The 20,471-nt window shown below is 47.0% G+C and overlaps 1 protein-coding gene across 1 annotated transcript in view; it reads right to left on the reverse strand.

The window, feature by feature from the left end:
- Nucleotides 1-249: 249 nt before the first annotated feature.
- GALNT17 (polypeptide N-acetylgalactosaminyltransferase 17) overlaps nt 250-20,471 on the reverse strand; it is a 227,173-nt gene continuing 206,951 nt past the window's right edge. Inside the window, exons 7-11 of the mRNA XM_074160603.1 lie at nt 19,397-19,582; nt 15,862-15,999; nt 14,550-14,645; nt 4,157-4,324; nt 250-3,537 (exon numbers count right to left, since the gene is read on the reverse strand). Of these exons, the coding sequence (XP_074016704.1) occupies nt 3,409-3,537; nt 4,157-4,324; nt 14,550-14,645; nt 15,862-15,999; nt 19,397-19,582 (717 nt within the window). The 3' untranslated portion in view covers nt 250-3,408. The remainder of the gene's footprint in view (nt 3,538-4,156; nt 4,325-14,549; nt 14,646-15,861; nt 16,000-19,396; nt 19,583-20,471) is intronic.

The following is a 20,471-nucleotide window of genomic DNA, read 5'->3' on the forward strand; positions in this document are numbered from 1 at the left end:
CGTCTCTTTTCAGCTTCTTCAATGTAACTGCATTATCTTGGTGAGTGGCAGCCAGCAGGGATGGATGAAACAGGAGGTTAATCTGCATCCGCCATCTCTCTTGATTTCTCCTTCATTTCCATTTCTTTTTAAAATGGAAGTTCCATTAAAACAGCAGCACTTTTCTATTAAATAAGTAACAGAGAAAAATGACTGTCTCTGTATCTCATCAGCAGTGAATCTTTTTAAAATCACTCAAGAGGCAAGGCTCAAATCATATATTTAATAAGAACCACTTCGATATCACTTTTTAAAGCAATTAACATATTATTAGAGATAAGCGCAAGATGCAACATTTAGATCCAGATTTCTAAGACAGATTTCTACGGTTTAGGAGGGTGCAGACCTTGGGTCGTCGCCTCAGCAATCATCTCTGCATGTCACAAACCAATGTCAGAACAGAACTTCAGTTACACGACACGGCCGATTAAATTCTCACTTTTAATCCTGATTTCACTCATGCTGCTTCTTTTCAGTCAGTTGAAAGCACACTATGCACACCAGTGAGACCAGGCAAACCACCGCAGCAGGGTTTCTGCCCCACCGGAGGCTCCTGGAGCCAAGTGTTCATTTCCACTGTTCCCTTCCTTTTGGATATTCAGGCATTTGGAGCATGAAGGAAAGGCAGTTCTGAACCTTTGTATTTTAAAGGACCTGAGAGCCCATCACCAGCAGGACCCTCATCACCAGGTCATCTTGTGTCTCCTGAGGGTGAGCTCCCGAGGAGGTACATCACCTCCATGGGCAGCTGGAGATGCTGGGTGGTGCACCCCGCTTCTGCCGGGGGGTGCTGCCTCCCCAGCGGAGCCACATGCCCATCCCAGAGTGACTTTGGCTGACAACCCGGTGTGTTAAATAGAGCAAGTCCCTCCTGCCTGGCAGCTGAAGCACGTCCTGCCAATTACGGTAGCCGAGGTGCAGCCACACATTCATTTCTGCTGCCGGTGACGGGGACAGAAACCTCCAGCAGCTGAAGCAGATGGAAGGCTGGGGGCGGTGACACCTTATACCACCACGATTAAATCTGACAAAGCCCATCTGTTGGTGCCCTGAGCACTGGCAGGACTAGAGCTGAACTGGGAACCGTGAATTATAGCACAGGCAACATCCAAGGGCTTTTTGGTTGTTTATCCTGAAACATGCAGGCTTTTCCCAACACTAAACAGTATGTGGCTTCCACTGACAACTGACAGCAAACGGATCGCTCAATTAAAGGGCATTTTACCATTTTGACCATTAACTGTGAAGTCTCAAATCCCCCAGACTTCCCTGGAGTCCACTTCATCAGTAAATTGCCTTTCTTAGAAGGCAGCAACAAATGCAAGGGGAAAGATATCATGCATCTAAAGACATTGTGATCATGTTGGTTTTGTAAGTGCTAAAATTTATTACACAAGAGATGATGCAACAGCGAATAAGAGAGCAAAATTCTACATTGACTCCCTACTTTGCAATTCAGGACAACTAAGAAGTTTTACTTCATTAAGGAAGGCAAGGGAAAAAAATCAGAGACAACCCCAGTGGATGAGGAAGCCTTGTCAAGCCTAAATGAACAATCAGTCCTATGTGATGCTCATGGCTGTAGAAGGAACAATGAAATGTATCTGCTTCTGTTCAATAAATTACTAAAACATCAGTTATAAAGCTGCTGCATGGCATTGAAAATTAAACTCATTAAACATCCAGGTAGCTTCATCCTGATGCAAATGGAAGACAGGCATGAGTGCTCTGCAGCAAACAACTCTGCGCACATCCCATCTTTGGGAAACATATTTACACATACATCTCATATATTAATATATTTTAGTGCACCCTAGCCAGAGGGCAACCAGAAAGAGTTTTATTCCATGAGAAGGACAGGAGATGGGCTGGCTTCTCCTCTCCACCGGCTGAAGCCTGTATCCACCCGTTAGTCTGGCATCCATGTAAAGCAACTTTGCAAGACCACATTTCCCTTTTCCAGATATTGGGACCCCAAACCAATGCTTTCCCATGACGACTGGGTAGATTTGGTAGCTGTGGGCCAAAAAAAGCAGGTGAGACCACCCCACCATATTAACAGCCTCAGGTGACTTCAAGGTCAAGAATCTCAGCCAAACCATCATTTACTGGTCTCTTCCTCTCCCTCTCCCTTCCTTAATTCACCACAGCTCATGAAGATCTGCAGCAACACGCACTGTTTGCGGTGGACCTTGACCACAGTCACACTCTGACCAGGCATGACAGCCTCGAGCCTCAGGAAGAGAACACCACTACAAAGTTACGGAGACTACCATTCCTGATGTCTTCGTTCAGAGAAAGGATGCCTTAAAAACAAACCCTATAGACTCCATGGGAGGGAAGACCAAGCGGGACATTCTCTCGCGTTACCTGCTCCCAGCCTGTTGCACACACCAGCGCATCCACCCTCATTTCTACAAGAAAAGAGCAAAAGAAGCATAAAGGTGGGTCTCCAAGAGGACAGTGCCAGGCCCAGCTGGGAAGGCAAGGTGGATCTGCAGCTCTTCAGGCTCCCATGGGGCAGGAAGCATTCCGCAAGCCTTACTCACCATGCGTGAGTCCAACTGACACCCAAAAGTACAGGCAACTGCCCAAACAGGCAGGTAGACACCCGAGGTCTTTTCCAAAAGGAACCCAATTGGGGTCTCCATGGGAGGGAGTGGTGCTTCCTGGGGCTGGCTTGGCCAACAGGAGCCCCTGGGCAATGGAGAGGAGGCAATGGGAGATCAGTGTGGTTTTTCAATGTATCTTGTTTGATGACATCTGTGATTAAGGGTTAGAAAGATCCATGGGAGCTACCGGGGTGAGCTTTACCTCTCCCGCACTCAAGAAAGGGGCTGCTGGGCGCAGGGGCCAGAAAGGGGAGAGAGACAGAGGACCAAGCAAATCACCACATCTTTCAAACTCAGCTCGTCGGGGGCTTGGCAACCTTTTCCTCTCACAAGCACGTAAGTTTTCATGCTGCCAGACCGGTACATCCAGGGTCTCTCGACTCTGACCATGGTGCAAACCTACCTGGCTCTTTGGGAGAGCTCGGAGCTGTCTGGGAAAGCAACAATTCCCTGTCAGTAAAATGCTCACAAGTCTGCATGAGCTTATTACAGTCATTCCAACAGAAATAAGTGGTACCTTTTAGAGTGCTTGCCAGAAGAAAATAGCAGTTCTGACCCAATTTCACACAGTTGGAATCAGCTGTGGGAGACTAATATACAGAAAAATAAAAAGACACAAATGCCCGTTTCCCCCACGTCCTCTCCTAATAACATGAATAAAGCTCTGTTTTGATATTTTGTCCGTTCCAAAGAAGTCCAGTCGGATCAGTCCAAGTCAGCTGCATTTCAAGCCAAACTCTTCTGACTCTTCCACCCTTTACTTGATGAAATTTTTAATCGTCCACCTTTGTCCTGTGCAGCTGCGAAGAATCAGATCAATGCCGGCCATTCCCCTGTTCTCCACTTCCAAGCATCGTCCCGTTCCCTTGTTAAGGATGGCACCGTTCTAAAATTAAAGGATATGGGGAATATATTAAAAAAGTTAAAGGCCAGCCAGGACCGTGTGCTGCCCAGGAGTGCAGCTGGGTCCTTGCGCGTTGCTGGAAAGTGCACAGCACTTAGCTGGGCAGTAAAGCGATTCAAACAATAAAATAATTCCTGAAATAATCAATGTGAATTGAATGAGCAACATTTTCCACTGACAACAGATCTCTAACACATCAGCAATCAAAGAGCATTTGTAATGTTGAAATAGCATGGCTGCATCCCTGCATTAGGAAGGTGTACAGTGTATTTTATTTACTCTCTGCTTTGGGAAAAAAAGTACCATTTTTCCATGCATTTCACCATAGATTATCTGTAAGTAACAAAGAAATCTGGAAGTCATCCACAGGGCAGGTTACATATACCTGAGGGTACCCGAAAGGGAAACTTATACTGGAAATTGTCCTAAAACACTGTCCCTGCCCCTGATCCCACTTTAACCTTTTCCCTCTGCCCTAGGACCTGGCACCTGCTGTCACATGGGACCATTTCATCCTTGTCCCCCACTGTCCCATGCCAAAGACGATGTGCCACAGTTTGGGAAGCAGAGGGGCGGCACCGATGGCAGTCCCGTAACAGACCTGTATGAAATTCCAGCGCTTATGGAGGCTGCTCTTGACCTTCTCGCAGTCGAGGAGCTGAGGGAAGCGGCTTTTCACATTGTCCACCAGGCAGCGGGTATCGGGTAGGAGAGTCGTGGTCCCGAGGGCGCCGAGGTGAAGGAAGCCCTCCTTGGTGTAGCGAGCAAGCTGGGGGGCAGGGAAGGAGAGGAAAATGACCATCAGTATCTTTGGAGCTTCATTACAAAAGAGGAAAGGACAAGTCTGCAGAGCCCCAGGAAAAAAACTGCGAGGATGGTGCACAGAGAAAGTAGAACTGATGAGGAAAAAAAAAAAAGGAGCTTCTCCAGCCTTTTTTTCTTCTTGTTTTGGAGTTTTGCAGATGCAGTTGAGGAGCTGAGGCACAGGGAAGGGGTAAGAATAACTCTGAGCCTTAAACCCATCACTGCTCCAGCCTCCTTTGGGCCCAAACACTCTGCGGGTTTGGGCCATGGATGATTTCCCCTGGCTTTTGGCCAGAGCCAGCTGTCTTGGCCGGTCATGCTGGCCCATAATGTGGCTTCTCACACGCTTGGCAAGCCAGCCTTGCTCTGGCCTACGCATGATGCTGCTGGTGTGTCTGGCACAGCCCACCGGCAAGCCCAGTAGCAGCCAAAGGGGGACAATCTCTAATTGGCACCGGTCCCTGGGGACACGAGTCCAAATCTCCCCCACGGTTCCGCACCAAAGTGAAGGCTCAGGATTGCAGCCAACCCCTGGTGTACCCCCCTGCATCCCACCACCCAGTGCCTCCAGGGACCCGCTTGGCCACTGGGGAGCTGCAGGCTGGGGACATCAGGCAGCGCTGATGGCTCTCAGGGGCATTGGGCAGGCAGCACACAACTGGCACCGAGAGAGCACTGAGAGAACGCCGCTGCCACCAAGGGACCGCCACACACAAAGGGCTCCTCCATTTGCAGTTTAAGAATCCCACCAAAATATTTGCCTAAATATATTTAAATTCAGGAGTGGAAAGAGATGAATGACAGCGGCCTGCCTTTTATAGTTCAAGGGAAAGATATACACAGCTGCTTATTTAAATTATGAATCAATCTATTATCCGGCAGACAAATAAGGAGTATTCAGCACGTTAATTAACTGAGCATATCTATGACCCAGACGCTTAAAAAGAGACAGTAAATCACACCAGGAGTTCGAGTTATCACAGTTAGAATAATTAAACATTGAAAATGAAGTTAAAACAATGTAACGGGGTCCAATTCCAGCTGGTAACCACAGACATAGGTCAGGTGCCAATTTTGCCTTCCTTGAGTGATGCTGGCTGTAGGTATAGGTGTGCTGGATCCTCCAGCTGGTCCCCGTGTTGCTGCCCTCCTTGGGACGGGTGCCAGCCGCGCTTTGCTCCCAGCTGCTGGTGGAGTTACACCTTTAGCCACCACGTTGTGTATCAAAGCAAGACCTCTGCTCCTTTACATCTCACTGAGGTCCATTTGGCAAAGGTATTCCCCCCCCGAGGAAGATTCAGCCGCAGCAGCCCACACTGTACAGTTGATGCTGGTGTGGGGCAATACTGCCCCATCCCATCCCATCCCAATCCAACCCATCCCATGGTACAGGATCTGCTCTTCTGTCCCCAAAGCCCTTTACAAGACGGTGCAGAACAGTACATGTCTCTTTAGTTTGGCAGTAATTCCCCCTCCAAACTGCTGGTGGAAAGAGCTTAAAGCCATAACCATCATCTCCTCCTCCCACCAATTCACTGTCTCCTGCAGGTGTGAAGTGCCCGACCACAGGACGGATCCCATCCACCACCCAGCTCAGCTGATGTCGGGCTCCCACCAAGGGATCTGCCCTGTGCTGGCGGAATGACCCCCCCGCCCCAGCATCTCCAGCCCAGCTGAAGGCTCAGATTCCCGTGATTTGTTTTTAGCAGTTTGATGTTTTGATGAGCCAAGCCTGGAGCGAGACGGCACGCTCAGCCTGACAGTGTGTTTTTAATCACGCAGCTCATCTGAATTAGTATTTGAGCACCAACACAGAGGATGAGGCCACTTGCCTTGCAAAAAGGAATAGATATACAAAGACAAAAAAAAGCCAAGCCCTCTCCATGACAGACGGAAGAAATCCCACAAGTCCCACATGGGCAGTGCAAGTTACCCTTCTTCTCCTGTTTCCCAAATGTTTTCTACCACGTACGTAATTAGCGTGCTAGACACTTTCTTTTTTTTTATGATGTTTGGCAGCTTATCTTCAGACAGTTGGCCTAATGCCCACAAGGCAACATGATTTCTGCTCTTACATGTTATCGCCTAATGTGGTGGGAAAAATAAGTAGAGCAAAAACCAAATCTTTCCCGAGGAAGGGAGCGGGGTGGGGGCTGCGGGGAGACAAAACGAGCTGAACAACAAACACGTGTATTATGAAAAATGTATTAAGTGCATCTATTAGATGTGTCATCTACAACTTATAATAGCCACATAAACAAAGCCCCAAACATGCGTCTGGATCTAGCACGCTGCCCGACGCCTGACCTACTCTGCCCAGCGTAGCGGAGGCTCAGACACAGCTGTCCCAGCCATCAGCCCTGTCCAACCATCAAACATGAGTCATTATTCCCAAAAAATCCCATCTAACTGCAAGTGCAAGCTCCACTGCGCTCCTAAGACATTTAAGGGATTTTTTTTTTCCTTTTGGGATATTATACTGTTGATGCCCTAATTCTTTTGTTGTTTTGCTCCTCTCCAGAGAGAGCTGGCTGCGGGGGTCTCAACCACAAGGTGACTTTTGGTTTTTGTTTTTTGTTTTGTTTTTTTTTTTCTTGGTTGGACTTGATGATCTCAAAGGTCCCATCCAAACAAAAATATTCTGTGACAGCAGGGGGTGAAGCTCTTGGGTAAATGGGAATCCTGCAGTGAAGCACCGATCCTGCTACTGGTGGGTCTTTCTTGAGCAATAAAAAGGAAGAAAATGTTGAGCAGAAGCTGACACTGGAGCTGCCCCACAGGCAGCTGCGGGGAGCGTAGCTGCAGCCTGACCAGCACTTTCTACCTGGATTTTCCCGGTATGAGAAGAGATGGGAAGCCCTTCTGTCTCAGCACCACATAGTGCATTGACCAACATTTCAAAGAGCAGCTCCAGACAGTGGGCTCAGATAAGATCTTACCTTAGTAACTGAAGGTGTCATATAAATACTTCATATCAGTAAATTACACGTGCTGTTTTTATGAAGACCTTCTGAGTGGTTGCAGCAATTCACCACCTCAACAACTCGGAACTTCAAGCACAGTTGGGTGCTTCAATGTGGCCAGCACAGCCCCACATGCTGGTCTCCGAGGGATGAGAAATTATTCCTTGGCCACATGTGAAAGCTGAGTGAACAAGATGTAATAACAAGAGGTTTCGGCAAGTGCCCATGGGGATATTCAGCATCAGCACAAAATACCCCTGGGGTAACATCACTCCTTGGCTCAGGGGAGCACAAGAAGGGCCTGCCACGAGCAGGAGTTCAATATGCTCCTTCTTTACACCATGTTTGGAAGTCTCAGTGAAGCAACCGTGTCAATCCTGCCCTCTTGGCCCGGAGTGGACCTGATCCACCCGGCACCACCTGAACAGTCTGTGCTCCTTCCTGCTCCTCCTCATCCTCACAACGCAGTCTGGCGAGATCCCACAGGATCTGGGAAGGCACTTCCAACAAATGTTTTCCTGTTGGACCACATCAGTCTTCTGCTCTCAAATGTTTCCAAGGATTGTCCCTCCTGTTCTCAGTTCTTTCAATGCCGAACACTCCAAAAACGTTGTCTATGTCAGCAAGTGTCTGAACAAGGTTCCTCCCTTGGAGATTCCATGGCTGCTTTGAGGTCACCAATGATTTTCTCAAATAGTCATATGGTGCTTAAAGATAATATATATTTGTATTTTATCAAAGGAAATTATTTCATTGATGAAGAAGGTTTTGCCAAGGTGCACTCCAGTCACAGGAAGTTAATGACAGCCTACGATGTATAACCACTTAAATCCAATGATATTTCACCTATCAAACCAATGTTTTCCTGACTTTGTGGGAAAACAAATCCCTGAAGTGATCTGAGTTTAAATTCTGCTCTCTTACCTTCTCAAAAATATATCTGTCCTTTAAAGTGATCTGTCCTGTACCTCATTGCCTGCTAAGCAGGTTTGTCAGCCTCCAGAAAACAGAGCAAGCCAGGCATGAGCTGAACGAACGGTGAAGGATACGGTCAATCCAGCAGGAAAAAGATAAACTTGGAGGCACCAGGTTGAGGAAACGCCTGAAGGAATTTCCCAGCCTGGCACAGGATGAGAGACAAACCAGAAAGACTGAGGAAGGACCAGAGAAAAACAGTTTGAAGATATTAACAAGCAACCCATTTAAAAGTGGTTAATATTGATGAGATCTTAAACCACTTAATCAGTGTAAACGGCCCAAAGCCACGTTCCCAGAGAGAAACACACATTCATACCCACAGCCTCTTACAAACACCCTTTCAGGTAAAACTGCCTCTTGCAGAGTCCCCCACCTGCAGGCACCGCTTTGGGGGGCTCCTTGGCCCTGGGGGGACCCACAGCCACCGCCGATGCCGGGAGAGCACCGATGCCCCCTGCACCACCAATACATCTCCTTTGATTATTGTTTCTGGCTCGCTGCATCTCGGGGATGGGAGAAAGTTAATTAGATGCCTTAGCACCTGGGAAATAAAAGCCTTGATGACCTTCATTGACTCTATTGGAAAATAATTTAGGGTTGTTTAGCCTCCTTTCTGCACTGAGCAGATCATCAATTAGCAACCGTAAGTAAAGCATACAGTATTTTCTTTTTAACACGATTTAATCTGATGTGCTATTTTGTCACCCTTCATCCTGCAGTGTCCCGGATGATCTCAGTATTGATGGGTTTGTCCTCAAGTTCTGATGCTTAAATGGGCAAAACATATTTTATCCTATAATTAAATGAAATGCTCTGGTGGGTGAACATTATCTTAAGTTTTATAGTATTATAGTGCTTTCTATCACCTTAATATATCACCATAGTTCTGTCACTCCAGTGAGGTATTACTATATTATTAGTGTAATACATCATTACGGCAAGGTGTTTTCATGATGTATTGCTTAAAAGATGAAGCCATCAGGAAGAAAAAAAAATCCACAAGCAGGCTCAATATAATTACAGGATAAAACGATACTTCATCATGAAATCTGATAATGATTTGACCTGGAAGTGAAGGAAAGCAGGGAGAATGGAAAGTTAAAGAGAAAACAAGGGAAAAACCAAAAATTTCTCCCCCTGATAGAATAGGAATTAGAATAGAGCCTGGAATAGATATGGTGTGAGCAAAATCCAAGATCTCACCCACATTCACTTAGAAAGGGAGGACTCCCACCAAAATCCCAACATCACCCTGCGTGGCAGGGAGCGGGACCCACACCACCACTGTCCTCGCACCGTTAAAGTTCCAGCAGGGAGCCTGGACTTGCTCGCTGCCGCCAAGAAACTTGCTCCTTAATTGTGTATTGCATTTAAACACCTATGGGATGGGCCACAGTATGGAGAAGAGAAGCTGAGATTTCAGGAGACGACATGAACACTGAGCTCAGGCGCCCCTGTGTGTGTTTTCAGGTGCTGAACAACTCAAAAAGAATGCAACTCCTTGTGGTTTTATAAAACAAGCGAGCTATTTGAACAAAGTGTTTACGTTACTTCTAATTATATTCCCAGCAATAAATCACAACATGCTGCCCACTAATTAAACAGTAGTAGTGAAAGCCCAATTTCTTTCGTGTGGCACCCGTGCTTCTGCAAAAGGCTAATTTCAACGCTTCTGCACTCACTGATAGCTACTTTTAAAAAGCATTTTCAAGGAGTTAAACTAATTGCATGTATCATGAAACAAAAGAACTGCCAAGAACTGGCTCTCAGCTAGAGAGGGAAGGGACAACGTGGAGGTGGAAGAGCAATAAGAAAGGTCTGTGCTGAGCCGGCACGACGGGCGAGCTGAAGGGAGGCAGCAGCGCCGCAACGTTTGACTTCAGAACATCAGGTAGGAAAAGAAAACATCGTTAAGTTTAATGACAAAAACAGATGAGGAAAAAATAAATCACCTGCTTTTAGCCATTCATCTTCAAGCCCAGGGTTAGCAGACAGTGTCAGGCTAATTCGGTTTCTCATACTATAATGCACTTAGAGGTTTATGTTTCCAGCCAGAAAGTCCAAAAGGCAGTTTCTGCCATTTAAGAAAAAAAATTGTGTGCATTTAAGCAACAGCTCAGTTATATTTAGCAGTGACTCAATCAGCCACAGTTGACTGATCTTTGTTTAAAGGCAAGGATAAGCCAACGTGAGATTCGTCTCTACCCCGAAGGGCTCCCACAGCCAGTTCCCGGGCTCAGGTGGCTCCTGAATTTTGCAGTTCAAGCTCAGATGGTCTTTGGGATTACTCAGTCCCTTTGTGAGCCTGGAAAGCCTGGGCTGGCCATATTGTGAGAACGGGCTCTTTACACATTCCCATCACTTGAACTATACATTTTTTTAGTTGAAAATGAACCTCCTTGAGCTTGCTGGAACCCCCAGATACTCACTAGGGCTGCCACAGCTGCGGCTCTATGTCCCCACTCGCTCCATCTCAATCTTCAACTCATCCTCATGTCAATGAGGCTCATTTTGCAGGCAGAGAGTTAAAAGATGTGTTTAAGTCGTATTTGAGACCTGTGACGGAACAGAGGACTGACACCCCCGTCTTGCTAATGATTAATGCCCCAGATTTTCAGCCAGATTTGACGAGCTAATCATTAAGATACGACAAAAAAAAATCAGTTCTTATCTCAGGAGAGGTACCAGGAATGGGATTGCATGTTCCCAGGCCCTAGGGAATGGCTCCAAGATTTTGCTGTGAACTCTAATACGTGTTTCCCACCTGAAAAGCAGCAGTTGGGGCACCCCCCTCCCTCGTAAAGACCTTCTCCCATGTCTGGGCACTGTGGGGGAGTCAGACTGACATTATCTGTAATGTCCAATGGATTGAAGAAAGTTCTGCTTTCAAGATCGAGTTTAGATATCTCTGGTATTCACATGGGTATTCAAAAAAAGACACCCAGACGTGCTACAACCCATCGTCAGAATGCAGCTGGGGCCAGCAGACCAGTCGCAGCAGCCTCTGTTTCCACTGGAAAGCTCTGATGCTTAAATCACAAATCGCTAATCAATAAATACATTACCCCAAATACATTGGGACACCCTACTGTCCGGTGGGGCACCTTCCTTCCCCTGATCTCCTTTCTGATTCCTGGGAGAAATTTTCACAGGCAGGGTTCTACCATGCAAATACCTGCAGCTGCTTAATGTGATAGTCTTTATTGCGTTATATTTCACAGTTCTGGTCACAGTGCTGAGCTTTCTTTCATAGCATTGTGAAGGAGACAGAAGTTTCCCTGCTCCATACCTGCAGGGAGATGCAGTGACCCTGGAGCAGAGGTGCAGGACAGGCTTACGGAGCTCGTGGGAGCAGGAATTCAACCAAGTGTTGAGCATTTCTATGTAATTTATGCACTTTTGGGCTGAGGGGAAGGTTTGATTCAGTAACTTGCCTCCACTGGCACAGCAAATCTGTCAAACCCTGGAATGTATCAGGTGTCCTGGACCTGAGTCTTCACTCACTGCTGTGTCACCTCCTGCGCTGCTTCATCACTGCAGTTTGCTGCTACCCAGTAATTTCAGGATTTAGGTGCTCACAAGGCTTTAGACTTGTGGTCCTGCCCATCCAGCAGTTCCCAGCCCAAACCCCGTGTCATCTGCCAGCACTGACAGCTCTGGCTTGGGGTCCTGATGTTAAAACAAGCTGTTGGAAGGGTTGCCCGATGCCAGAATAATCAACATCACGATGCCAAGACAGAAAACGGTGGAATGACAAGCCAGGGCTGCCCTCCTGGGTAAGGCAAGAACACAGCCCATACAGCACATCCACAGAACACATGCAATGAGCGGGCAGGTCTTCCCTAAAACACATTCCCCAAGATAGACTGTTGTCCTGTGAATAAAAAGAAATCTCTGTCTCCACCTTAAATGTCCCAAACTCAGCACCTGGGCACAGCTGGGGTGGGGTTGTCTCACCTCACCTCCCCCAGATCAATGGAAGCTTCCAGTCTCAGCTTGGTCCTCTTGGCAATGGGGAGTGACAGGCAGGACCTACCCCACCGTGCGAGGTGCCACGGGCCCCCTCCTGCAGCACATCTCGCCTTCTTTTGAGAGAATGTGGATGATGGCTTCAGCCTAGAAATCTGGCATTCAGGCAGCTTTTAGGTCCCGTTTTGCCCCAATTTCTAAGCAGATCAGTGGACGCAATCCCTTCAGCACAAATGTGGCTGATCCAGAGATGGTAACAGGGAAATATTTCTGAGTCTGGCAACGAGCATGGACTTTTCAACAAAGAGAAAAGAAAAGCTGCAGAAGAAACAGCTTTGTCACAGAGGAGTTTATCCCTGTTTCCACCCATCACCACTACACGCTGTGTGAGCACAGTGATGGTAAAGCCCATCATCCGCAACGTCCCTGCCTTGGTTAAATTTCCATTTACATGGGAAAAGCAGCATTTACATGGGAAATGCAGACAAAAGCAGGAGGTTGAAGTCAGATCCGTACATCAAATCCTGATGATAAACACCCAGGGTCTCACTGGATAGAGCTAAAATGCCAGAAGAACTACTGTGGCTTTAGGGAGGTCAGGCATGATTTTGGTAATGAAAGAAAAACTAAAAATCACATCACAATTTTTGAAAACCCCATGTGTCACAAGATGGCCATTCTGCTTCCAGACCTAAAGGGAAGCTTGTTGTATTTTCTCCTTAAAGACTGTAGGGAAGAAGGACATTGTGCTAAGGGCTTTTCACGGTGAGATGATGACCACTAGGCATACAGAAAGAAAAACACAATGGAAATCACAGGATTTAGGCAAAATACTGACATGGGGATATGGGCAGAGATAAGAGAAAAAAAGACAGGAAAAGTTAGTGGGAAACTGGGTAAATTGTCTCGAGCTGCAGATCTTGAAATTCCAGCTTAGAGTCTGCTGTTGGCTTAACAGATGCCAGCAGCAACAGAACTAGAGTTGTACCCTGTTTTATTCCAAATCTATGGCAATCTAACCAGCAGCATTCCCATGCTGCTGTCTTCTTAAAATACAGTAAGAGACAAAACTACAGAAGAGGCTGAATTAGCTCATCATCACTAACTTTCAGTATTTGACACATCCACCAATCCTTTAAAAGATACAAGATCTAGAGTGAATCTTGGAAGGATGACTTTTAATACAGAATAAGCTTAAAATTAGGGTAAGGGGCTTTTGGTTTACTTTTGGAGAGGCAAAAGGGGTGCTAGAAAACTAACACTATAGTAAATCCCAGCCAAGCTGAAATGGTGAATTATTATCCCATTAAAAAGCATTGTTGGCTTTCTTTACCCAGTTGGTACGTTTTTACTCCGCTGGGTGAAAGAGAAAGGAAATGTCTTAAAACGCTCTCCTTGTGTACGCTCTGCTCTACTCACTGGCTATTTGCTTTCAGCATTATTTACCCTCATCTGGAAGATTTTTTCGAATTGTGCTTTTACTTGCAGCTCTGGCGTGATTATGGTAATCCAGAAAATAGCTACCCTAAGAGTAGCTGGGAAAATGCACCTTTACATCTCAGGTAATTTTAACAAGATTAAGCTGGGCATCCTGGGCTGCATCAAAACAAGTGTGGCCAGCAGGGCAAGGGGGGGCATTCTGCCCCTCTGCTCCACTCTGGAGAGACCCCACCTGCATCCAGCTCTGGAGTCCTCAGCACAGGAAGCACATGGACTTGTTGGAGCAGAGCCAGAGGAGGCCACGGAGATGCTGGGAGGGCTGGAGCCCCTCTGCTGTGAGGACAGGCTGAGAGAGTTGGGGGGGTTCAGCCTGGAGAAGAGAAGGCTCCGGGGAGACCTTAGAGACCCTTCCAGTCCCTCAAGGGGCTCCAGGAAAGCTGGGGGGGGACTCTGGATCAGGGAGGGGAGCCATAGGACGAGGGGGAAGGGTTTGACACTGAAAGAGGGGAGATTGAGATGAGATCTGGGGAAGAAATTCTTTGCTGTGAGGGTGGTGAGACCCTGGCCCAGGTTGCCCAGAGAAGCTGTGGCTGCCCCATCCCTGGAGGGGTTCAAGGCCAGGTTGGAGGGGGCTTGGAGCAACCTGGTCTAATGGGAGGTGTCCCTGCCCAGGGCAGGGGGTTGGAACTAGATGATCTTTAAGGTCCCTTCCAACCTAAACCATTCTGTGATTGTATGGTATTTGAGTGAAACCAAAAGACAAGTTGCACATCCCTACTGGGGCCTCTGTCCATCCGGGCTCTGCCGGTACCGCCTGCTCCCGGCACAGCGACTCCTCACCTGCGGTCCCCAGCCGTGGCACGGGTACAGTATTGCTGTGTGGTTCTCCTGCGGGCCCTGGTCAAGGCAGACGTCTTTCGCCTTGTTGTTTCGAAGCTGTAAGAAATCAAAAGTGCAGAATTACATGGCCCTGTCTCTTCGGAGATAAGCAATAAACTGACGTGCAGCAATTCCTCTGGCCTCTCTCTTGCTATAGAAAGAATGGACGGTGCTATATCACTGGGCATAATCAGGCAGAGAAAGGTTTAGTGCGCCATATGTTTTCTTTAAATACAGGCTCTAATGATGACTGCTTTTATGTAATAATCACCATTCGAAGGAGCCAACTTCCTTGAACACAGTTTTCTTTGTATTTGGTCATGTGTGGTGATAACAAACATATTTTTAGACTGCCGCCAGCGTGTTGCCAGGAGCCTGAAATCAATGCAGAATCGCTTGTATTTCATCGAAATCTCAACGTGCTCAACAAGGCAGGCAAAAAAAGTCTGGCCAGCACAAGGAGCCCCTTTGAATCATTGTGGGGATGAAGCAGCAGACGCAGAGATGGCCAACCAGCCGTCAACTACTGAAGGACACGCTTTGGAGGACCATGGAGGTGCTGGGTTCATGCCACGAAGCCAAATGGTCGGCTGAACACAGCCGCCAGAGCTGTCGTCTTGCCAGGCTCCCCACGAGGGCAACTGCCGTAACACCTCTGCAAATACTGCTTTTTGGGAGGTTTATCTTGAAGGCATTAAGTAACTTAGATAATAAATCTTTCTTAAAATTAATGCCCATCTGGGGTGCTTGGGCTGCGCTTCGAGAAGCCTTCTCAAACTGCCACTATTCCATAAGACCTATTGCAACAGAGTATTATAAGTCCCCATAAATGTCTGGTTTTAAATTCCCAGTATGGTCTCAAAGCCGGCAGAGATTGAATTAAGTCTCCTTACTTTATCTCATCCTTAAGCTGTTGTGACAACATGCTGTATCCTACAGAGACCTTGGAAGGAATTAGGCTGAGTTTAAGTCAAAGGGTTTTATAAAACGACTACATATTAAAAATATACATACAGCTGCTTAATCCATGGAGTAAATGGGTAATATAGATAATTTTCTGTCAATTCAGTAATTGAGGTATTAAAATCTTTTACTGTATACAGCCTCTAAGATCAGAAATAAATCCCAAAATAAGGTTTTAGAAGAAATTGTGAACAGATTTGTACAGATTTATATAATTATACACAAATAGTAGGTTTTGACTCACATTCCTTTCCTTTGAGGCTATTTCTCATCAGAGACTCACCAGCTGTAAATGCTCAGCTCTAATTACCTCGCCATAAGCAATGGTATTGTTGTATCTTCTCATTTCCGGATAAACGTGGTCCAGGTACCACTGGAAATTTTTACACTTCAAGCTCTTCCTTAACGCTTTTCTCTCGGAAACATCCCCAATGTCAATACCTGGATTCTGAAAAATAAATACACAGCACGTCACTGAATGGATACTCTTAAAAAAATTTTTAGAAGCGCGTATTCCGTTGATGTTTGATATTGTTTCCAAGTCGCCTGGCAACTGCCAACAGCTGAGTAACTTCACACAGAGGCTACGCCAGGGAATTTTAGCATCTGTGTCCAAGCTGAAATCACACTCATAGAAATCAGAAGAAGACTTGGGTTTCACAGCCACAGCAAGGAGGAGATGCACAGGTTTTGAAGGCATCTTTGCCACGGCCACCAGGCTGATGCTGGACACGTTTTTGCCCTGGGAAGTAATTTAGAAAAGAGAACCTAAATGGAGAAGAAAAGGTTTTGGAGGAAATATGAGAAGTGCAGTGTAACAGTGGTGAATCTTCTCACCGATTCCCCTGGGCTCTGGATCCACCTGAGAATGACTGAAGCTGTCAACGGGCACAATGAAAAGTATTTTTAAAAGATCTCACCTCCTGTTTAGGCACTGACATACAGGAGTTCCAGAGGAGCTCAACAGTAAATGTACATCAGGATTTAAAAGATGGTCATGGGCTGAGTCCTGGAAATGCAAACCCCTGTCTGTGCACCAAGCACCAAACCCTTCCCCTTACACACCAAAGGTGTGTAACACAGAGGACAGCATGGTTAAAAGGGATAAAATAAAGGGGGAAAAGAAGAAAAGGGAGAAAGGTTTAAGGCTCATATATAAGGATAAGAATAAAGGCTAAAAATTACAGGAGAAGAGAAGTTGAGGCTGAGCCTCAGAAAAATCTCTTGGCAATTTGGACAATTACCCGGTGAAACAGTCTCCCTGGAGACACAGAGGAACCCCACTGCCCCAGCCCATTTGGAAGCCGACAAAGCCATGATATCTGTCCCCAGAGGAAAACCTTACAGGAGCTGGGAGCAGGGGCTGAAGAGATGTGCCCCCCTTTAACCTTTTCTTCCATTACAGAATTTGGAGAACTCATGCAGCAGCCAGGGGAAGGAAAGCAGAGGCACATTGGAGCCCCTTATACTCCCTCCTACAGGTGTCTGCGTTTCTACTTTATTTCAGCTCCTGCTCTTGTCTTTTGCAGTGATCATTAAATACAGCTGGGAAAGCAATTTTCCATTACAACGCTTGTAATGATCTTCTAATGAATTATTCACTCTGCTTTAGCGGAGACACCGTTTTAATGCGTGAGTGGTAGCTCATAGGTAAAAATAAAGATGATTCAGTGCAGACAGGTAGGACAGGTTGAAATCTGAGTGGGCGAGGTGGGACGCAGAGCAAAGCAGGGCCACAAACCAGTCAGCACCTGAAATATTCAGCGCATGGGGTTTGCCTTGGTTTTGAATATAGTGGCATCGCAAAATAATTCAGTGTATATCCATACCCCGCCCTGCACAATACCACCTGTCAAACACAAGGCTTCTTTAAAATTAAATCTCAATTTTACTAGACCTATATAAAAAGACCTATATAAAAATCCCCAATCATATTTAAGGTAACCCAGACCTGTTTTCCCAGACTGATTCGTGTGATGTCGCCTTTTCCGAGCCATACAGGACCTGTGGCTTCTCAAAGAATTTTAATCCCTTTTTGCCACGCTCCAAAGCTGTTCCTGAGCAAGAGCATGGTGCCTCATCTCTGAGAAGGAATCAGCCAGAGGATTGGGGCTGAACCCACAGAAATTTATGAAATTCATGAGTGTTTGGATCTTGTGACCTATTTTTAAGAGAGACCTGAAATCACTCAGTCCTGCAGGCAACTCCCTGCCTCTCCTAATGCTTGGAGCGGTGCCATCACAGCCAGTGCCCCCCCACAGCTCGCTGGGTAAACAGCTTTTCTTTCCATCAGTATCCATCTATTTCTCAATAAGGAACTAAGCCAGGGCTCCCCAGCACCCCCAGGACGACAAACCGTCAGCTCATCGACCCTTCCCGGGTACCTGTTGCTCCCTAATGCAGTACGAAGGTGTGATTACTGTGGCTCAAAATGCCAGTAACTCTCCCCAGATGGAACCTTTCCTCATAAAGCAGCAGCAGCTCATGTTTTTTTATGTTTTAAAGTTTTTCAAAAGGCCCCAAAGCTGCCAGCCGGGGACGCTGCCGCAGCAGGATCAGGATCCGCAGCAGCTCTTTGCAGGGCTGTGATCTGCAAGGTGTGAGTATTTGGGGTTTATTTTTAGCACCAAAAGGGTGGCTGTAAATAACTGCTCACAGGAATGGTCCGGCCCTTCGTGGCAATGGTTTTTCCTCACAGTTGAACAGGGCAGCCCAGCTCGTGATTAAGTTCGCTGCAAGTGGAGTGGGTGTCGGGGAGCTCCCTGAATCCTCATCCCACCCATCACCCGGACAATATCGCTGCCTTCCCCTCCCCACCAGCCCTTCTTCTCCTTCTGGCAGGACCAGAGGCAGGAGATGGGGGGACTGGCCCATCCAGGAGAGCTCCCAGCACGCTCCAGGCAGTGGTCAGAGCTGGGAGGCTGGAGATGCTCCTGGGTTTCATAATTAGACATAACCTGCACGGAGACCTGAGCCCAAGCAGCAGCCTTGGACCTACATAAAGTCCTCCTGGAGCCTATAGAACTTTACTCAGAAGTGCAGAGAATCACCTAGAGAGGTCACGTGCAGGATGTGTGGACATGGTCAGCTTGTCTTGCTGGTGGGATCCCATGGTTTTCCAAAGACACACCATGCTGTGACATGGCAGACTTATGAAAAATAACACGTCAGATCTAAGAAAACATAACCGTTTCTGTGCAGAAATTAATTATAAACACCAAAGCTGTTTAGAGAGTGTTTCTGAAGCACTTGCACATGGTGCTGCTGGGAGGGAATCTTCTGTGAGCCACGAACCTCCAACCCTTTATCTCTGAACATGATTTCTAAGGGCTGATGGCCTCGACTTTCCCAATGCTGGGAAAGCAAACAGCCGAGGCACCTGGACCACACACTGTCCACAGGGAGCTCTGGGCAGCAACAGCATCTTCCAGCTGGGAAACCCCAGTGGGGCGGAACACAGACCTGCCCGAGCCACAGGGAAAAACCTTCTGCACTAATGATGCTGATATTAATAATCTTCTGCCAACCGACTTTACAGACAGACTCCATCTGCAGAGCAGTGTAATGACATAAACTCACGCTGGGTAAACACTCAACAGGGAGATAAACACTACAATACAGGTTTAATTTTTAGAAATGAAAATAAAAAGGCTGATGTGAACAGTAGGAAATCCTCCAAAGTCTACAGGTTTGGCAGCATCTTGCTCAAAGCCGAGGGAGCTCTGCTGACTCTGGGGATGGGACCCAGGGCGTTTAAGGCTCTCCTTCACCCAGGGGCACTAAATGCTCTATAATTCAAGCTTTTAGCCTAAGTGAAGGCTTACAAGAGGGTACAATGGCCATACCTCCAGCGGCAGGTTCCACGCGATGTAGACGTGTGATTTGTAGTCGTCCATCCACACCTCGGCCACCCGCAGAGCGTTGCGCTTGGTGTAGAAACCGATGTTGTTGTTGTAGGGCTTCTTCTTGCGCTCGATGTGAGCCACCCTGGAGCAGGGCAGGACCTCCATGCTCCCACCGCACAGCCACACCTGCAACACAACCATACAACACCCTCAGCGCCGGGAACCACGTCATGGGAGGGGTCCACACATCAGTTAAAGAGAAAGAAGTGGAAAGAAGTGGTGGGTTTTGAGGTTTCTATAATATTCTGGCGAATGCAGAGCATCACATCATCTAGCTGGCAAGTGGAAACCCATGGCCAGGTTTGGTCTTTGCTGAAAGGTGAGACACGTGTCACCTTTAGAGGGACCCGGTATCCAGCATGCGGTATTAACGCGCTGTAGGATCGAGTGCTGAGTTTACGGTGATGTTGCTACTAAATAAAAGGGATTAGCGACTGGAATAGTTGAAACAATTGCAAGATCTCCTCCTGCAGAAGGGATGACTCAGTGAAACATATGGCAGGGACAGATTTCTCCTGCTTGAAAACATTTGTTCATTATTTTTCCTTCACATGCTGTTTAAAATTCCCTTAAATTACAGTTTACAAGTTAATAAAATGTTTTGGGATCTTCTTTTTATCATGTGGAAATGAAATTCAGAGAAAGACATGCCATACCTGGGTTCTTCCCTCCCTGTTTGACTTCACCAAGAAGTTATTTATCTTAAATTAAAGATGCATATCCAGGACAACCAGGCACCATGCAATCATTACACACATATGCCAAACAGGCCTAATCCCAGTTCTGCCTATTCTGCAGTCTGCTCCGCATTATCATTTTGCTCAGTTGTTACAACACCCATTGTTTCTGGGATCTCCTCCAGGCTCACCACCTTTTATCCCATCTGCGTTCCCTAAATTTTACCAACCCTGCTCAAGCCGCTCTCCCGGCAGCACCAGGAGCCTCCTGGCTGTATCAGCCGCCCTTTTTAATCTCTCAGCGGGGGCTTTATCCCACCCAACGCGGGGCACGGGCA

The sequence above is a fragment of the Numenius arquata genome, chromosome 18, assembly GCF_964106895.1.
Source record: "Numenius arquata chromosome 18, bNumArq3.hap1.1, whole genome shotgun sequence".
Classification (NCBI taxonomy): domain Eukaryota; kingdom Metazoa; phylum Chordata; class Aves; order Charadriiformes; family Scolopacidae; genus Numenius; species Numenius arquata.